The sequence below is a fragment of the Brassica napus genome, chromosome C7, assembly GCF_020379485.1.
Source record: "Brassica napus cultivar Da-Ae chromosome C7, Da-Ae, whole genome shotgun sequence".
Lineage (NCBI taxonomy): Eukaryota > Viridiplantae > Streptophyta > Magnoliopsida > Brassicales > Brassicaceae > Brassica > Brassica napus.
This window is the reverse complement of record NC_063450.1, coordinates 215,494-221,493: the sequence shown is the minus strand read 5'-3', so window position 1 is coordinate 221,493 and position 6,000 is coordinate 215,494. Positions and strand designations below refer to the sequence as shown.

Sequence of the window (6,000 nt, the reverse complement as noted above, 5' to 3'; positions counted from 1 at the left end):
TTTTAATGAATAAGAGATTTAAAATTTGAATATAATTAATCTATTGGTTACATATCATTAACTTTTTTTCTAGAAAATAATGAATATAACTTTTATACATTCCGGGGTTCAAAAAAAATCTATAGTATTCCCGTAAAATCTTAATCATTCCTATCTATGAAAGAAATCTCAATGCTTCATGCATGTTGCACGATGACTTGAAAGTTTTTTTCATCACGCAAGAGCCAACGTCATTGAGACATATTCCGGTTAACTCCAAATCGGGAACGCAGAACTAATGTAACTCTCCTCTCACTTCCTCTAATCAAATAAATTAATAATTACAAGTCGTCAATAGTACTTGCGTCACACACATATCACACGACTGTTACAGCGGCAGAACGGCCCATCCCGGTAGTCAGACCATCGTAGTTCAGCATGGAAACCCTAGGCTTCACCAGCGGCACCCAATTCTCCGGTTCAGTCGTCTCGGAGACCACGGCCGCTTCCAAGGAGCTCGATCTATCGCACGTGCCAAGCCACTTGGCTTGCATGTACTTATGTTTTCTCCAGGGTCCCATATGCATTTTCTTGTCTCTCAAGCATTTCTTCCCGGCGATGCACAATATCTTGATCAGGGATCTGAGCCTCTCGGTTTTTCCGACGTAAACCTCCGGCAATCGGCTGATAAGCCTTTTGTACTCTTCACCGCCTTTTGCAATCTCGAACTCTGCCCTGAATGATAACTCAATCACCACTCGCATCTCGCCTTTCTTCGAATCAGATCTGTCCAAGATCTCTATGTATTCGTGTTCCCCTGATTTTTAGATAAAAATATAAAAACACGAGTCAGTCTTAATTAATGTTGTTAAGTCACTCAAAGATAAATTCATATAATAAAATATAATCTGTTGATCGACAAAATCCGATACTAAAGTAACAAGTCAACGAATAGGTCTGGAAAAATATCTATTCGTGTTCTTGTGGACATGATATTTGTCAATTTTTCTAACAGAAGAAAAAACAAACAAAAATATTTTATTTTAGATATTTGCATTGACGTGATCTTTGAGGAGTGATGATAAAGATGGTTGAACAGTTCAGAGCCACGCACTAGGTAATTTGATTATAATAATGAGTAAAAAGATAATGTGTCCTAACCAACCTGCAGGGATGTCTTGAGAGCTTCTCCACTTGGATTTGGAGATGACGCAGTCGTAGCCGGCCACATCTCGAAGGTGTCTAGAGATTTCACCACGTAAGCAGCTCCGGCAACCGCCAGCAACGGGTCGTCGGCAGAAACAATAAAGACCCTTTGATTTAACTTCTTTCAGTGCTTCCTTTGTCGCTTGTCTAATCTTTGTCTCAATTGAACTTGTCCTATACAGTGTCCCCTACACAATCCCATACAACTTTAGACCCCCGAATAAACCGGCTAACTAAAAATTGTGATTTTGAACTTTTTGAAAGAAGAAAAAAAAGTACCTGAAGAAGTTTTTCTTGTTCCTGCCAGAAAGCTTTGTTTTCTTCAGCATCGCAATTGCTATTGTCGTCAACATCGTCTATATCTCCACCACCGTTGAGGTTACCGGAGTCCGGGAAGTCTTCCGGTGACTGGTTTCCTTCGTCGAGGAAACCGAATAGAACGTCGTCGGAGCTAGCCATTCCATCGAGAAATCTCACGATGTCATCAGAATTTTGACGATCCATCGGTTTTAAAAATTCAAAGAAAGGGAGAAAAATTAATGTTTTTTTTGTTTTTATTTTTGAGAGAAAAGAGAAGAGAGTTTATATAGCAGTGGGGGAGGGCGGAGATGGGACCGGTCTGAAATCAGCGAAGCAGGTACAAGGCGCCGCGAAAGAGAGGATTGGTTGTGACGTGTCGAACTTTGATAGGAGGATGTGTCAGATCTCGGGGATGAATGATTGCTCAAGACAGCTAGTTCCTATGTCAGCATGACTAATCTCGTGAGCTTCTTCACAACATATTCGGATATACTCTGATCATATATTCTAATAATAATAAAAAGATTCCCTTCTAGCAAAAAAGGATAACCAAAAATGACTTTTATCACCCAAAAAACAAAAGATTTGTTTTACTCATTCTAGAATATCGGGCGAAAACTCCCATTTAACAATGAAATTATATAAAGTTTTCCTTTACATTTTTAGCGCTCCGTTTAATGTCTCTTACTCTTCGTATAAATGTTTGTTGCTAAATAGAGCTGGGAATTTGGGTCATTACCCGCGGGTCCCGCCCCGTTTGACCCGCCGCGAGGCGGGTGCGGATCGATCGATTTACAAATTTCAGCATGCGGGTGCGGGTGCGGATTGAGTCAATTTTTAGCGGGGCGGGTGCGGGTCAACCAAATTTGAGTCGCGGGTATCCGCCGACCCGCAAAATAAAAAAAATATTATTTTTTTCTAAAATTTTTTAAAATAAATAAAAATAAAAATAAAAATATGTAAAAAATATATAAATTAATGAAAATTATATAATTTAAATTATAAATGTATAATTTTTATTATAAAAAGTAATTAATTGATAAAAAAAATAATTATTTATTAAATTTAATATTATATGCGGGCCCCGCGGGTTACCCGTAATCTTAGCGGGGCGGGTGCGGGTTTACGATTTTTCTTTCGCGGGTTATGCGGGTCGGAATTTTGAGTTTAAAAAATAGAGTCGATCCGCGGGTTGGCGGGTCATGCGGGGCGGGTTGACCCGCGAACTCAGCCCTATTGCTAAATATAAAGATATACTAGATTTTGGTCCACGCATCCGTGTGAGCATTTTCTTTAGTTTTTATATTGTCCAAATTTATTTTATAAAACTGAATATAATATATATATATATATATATATATATATATATATATATATTAAAAACCTACCAATATTAAATATTTTTTTAATATGTACTTTTAAGCACACAATTTGATAAAAGAGATCAACAATAATTTTATTGTGTTTTCAACAGCAATAATATTAGCCAATTTTATATATTTGTCTTGTTATATTGTATTTCTAAATGAATCAATAATGTAAATATGCGTAAAACACGTATTTATAAATAATTGTTTATTTTACATAACAATGTTCCAGTTGGTGATGATAATTGATTATTTACATGTGTTTTAAACATTTTTAGTTCTTAAGAATAAATAGTTAGGTATTAGATGCTATTTTTAAGGCAAAATATTTCACATTAAGTTAAAACATTTTTAATTTATAAAATATTTTACAATAAAATATTCCACATTAGTTTAAAATATTTTAGATTATATCATATTTGATTAATTAAGATTTTATATTATGATTTTGTAACATAACATTTAATCTTCTACTATGAAATAGTTTTATAAAAGGGATTTTTGTGTTTCAAATATTCTATTAACGATTTAATTGAAAAATTGGCATTATTTTTTATATGTGATAGTATATATACGAAAAGAATTTTGTTGTTCATTTTAATTTTAGGTTTTCCAATACTTAATTGTTTATCTACTATATGGTTATTCAAGAATATAGACTGTATATAAAAGATTGATTTTCTTTTAGTTAATTTGATAGCAATAAAGCAGACATACTTTACATTTGTAATGTTCTTGATATTAGGATTATTTTGTGGAGTTAATTTTAAGCTTTAAATATTTCTCTGTTTAAAATAGATTTAGGATATACATTTATTAATCGTAAAAGACAAAAGAAACTTAAAAATAGGTTTATTAAATATATCAATGACATTAGAGAATATTCTTATCTTGTACTCTTATTTTAATAGATTAGATTTAATCTTTAAAACTGTATATATTTAAGACAATGTCAGAAAAGAAAAAGTAATAGTGACGACTACAAGAAAAAGACAACGTCCTAGTTTAAAAAAACGTTTCTAAACAGATGGAGTGCAAGAGGTATGCATTGGAAATCATGGGATAAATTGTGTGAAAACTAAAGATAATGGTGGGTTGGGCTTTAAGGATCTCATGGATTTTAATACAGCAATGCTTGGTAAGCAACTATAGAGGCTAATTGAGAAGCCAAATACTCTTTTCTCAAGAGTTTTCAAAGGACGGTATTATAGGAATGCTTCACCCCTGGAACCGATCCGATCTTACTCCCCGTCATATGGCTGGAGGAGTATTACTTCTGCTAGATCTCTGGTTTGTAAAGGACTAATTAAAAGGGTGGGAACAGGATCATCTATCTCTGTATGGAATGATCCTTGGATCCCAGCCACTCGCCCGAGACCAGCAAACAAAAGTTCTCACAATTTTTATCCGGAACTCACAGTGGATTCCCTCATCAATCAGGAATCTCGCTCATGGAATGTACAGGCGATCAGGGCTCTATTGGATCCGAAGGACGCAAGAATTATTGAAAGTATCCCTTTAAGTAGGAACCATGTTGAGGATAAGAATGGATGGCATTTTACTAATAATGGAAAATATTCGGTCCAATCAGGTTATCAGGTTGAACGTGTTTATCCTGACAGGGTAAAACCTCCAGATTTTTATGGCCCCACAGTGGATATTCTTAAAGCTTTATGCTGGAAAGTGCGGTGTCCACCGAAGATAAGACATTTCTTGTGGCAAATGGTATCAGGATGTATATCGGTAATGAAAAATTTAAAGGCACGAGGGATAAGAGGAGATATATGTTGTGCTCGTTGTGGAGATCCGGAAGAATCAATAAATCATGTATTTTTTGAATGTCCTCCTGCACGTCAAGTGTGGGCGCTATCCAAGATCCCTTCAGCGCATAATATCTTTCCTATCAGCTCTTTATTTGTTAATATGGATCATCTTTTTTGGAGAGTGCAACCGAAAATGGATGACCATCAGTTTGCATGGATTTTATGGTATATTTGGAAATCCCGAAATAACAAAGTTTATAGTAATTTGGATATTGATCCGCGGGACACTCTTAAATTAGCTGAAGTGGAATCATCACTCTGGGCAGAAGCACAGGTGGGAAATGAGCCAAGGAGGGGGCTCTCGGTACAAACCATTCCTCCTTTAGAGACATCAGGTCGATGGTGTTTTATTGATGGCTCATGGAAAGATAAGGAATTAATGTCAGGGCAAGGCTGGTATAGTACTTTACCAGGATTTGATAGTCTACTGGGGGCAAGGAATGTACGGGCATGCCTCTCTCCCCTTCATTCGGAGATAGAGGCTTTGATTTGGGCAATGGAATGTATGAAGAATTTAAGACAGGTCCAGGTTACGTTTGCTACGGATTGTTCTCAATTGGTGAAGATGGTTTCGGAACCAGAAGAATGGCCAGCATTTGAAAGCTATTTGGAAGATATCAAGCTTCTCAAAGGAAGCTTCCTCAACTCAGACATCGTACATGTACCTCGGACGGCGAACCTTCGGGCGGATAGCTTAGCACGTAGTGCACGCAAGCAATTGTCCTTTGTCGTTCACATGGATGCGGAGTTACCAATATGGTTTACAGAGTCAACATGAGTCTGTAAATTTCTTGCTGAAAAAAAAAAAGCAGATGGAGTGACGTCAAAATGAGTCAATCCTCCACATTATTAGTTGGAGGCTACTATAATATTACGAGTACTAGTCTGTGTTAGTTTGGTTTCATATGCTAGGTCGGGGTTTGGAGGTTACTTTCATACACAACTTAGATTAAAAAGTTTCAAGCAAACGAAAATAAAGATCTTATTCACAAAAACCCAGATATTTAGTACAACCAATATGAGGCTACGACTAGCGAACATATGAAAGTCTTTGATACGTATAAAGCATAGGAAATGTTTCGAATTCTTTGCATCCTCATGTTTTAGGCGACATGTATGTTTGCTGTGATTTCGTCGATATATATTTGATGATAACTGTGCCTCGAGATATCTTTTCCTCGTGAAATAACAATCAAAACCAGAGCCGGTCTTAGAAAGCGGTAGACTAGAAGCAAAAGAAAATTTTAGCCTATTAATTACAAATCAAAAAGGTAATGTCAAAAGAAGTAGAGGAAACATTTCGAACCCGTTACCTTTAATAGTGT

General features: G+C 36.0%; 1 protein-coding gene across 1 annotated transcript; it reads right to left on the bottom strand.

Moving 5' to 3' along the window:
- On the bottom strand, positions 1-1,755 carry BNAC07G00210D. Its single transcript, XM_013820490.3, has 3 exons — positions 1,465-1,755; positions 1,145-1,373; positions 1-796 (listed from the first exon to the last, which is right to left on the bottom strand). The coding sequence occupies exons 1-3, from the start codon at positions 1,687-1,689 to the stop codon at positions 357-359; spliced, it is 894 nt and encodes a 297-aa protein (XP_013675944.1). The 5' UTR covers positions 1,690-1,755; the 3' UTR covers positions 1-356.
- Between the last annotated feature and the right edge of the window lie 4,245 nt (positions 1,756-6,000).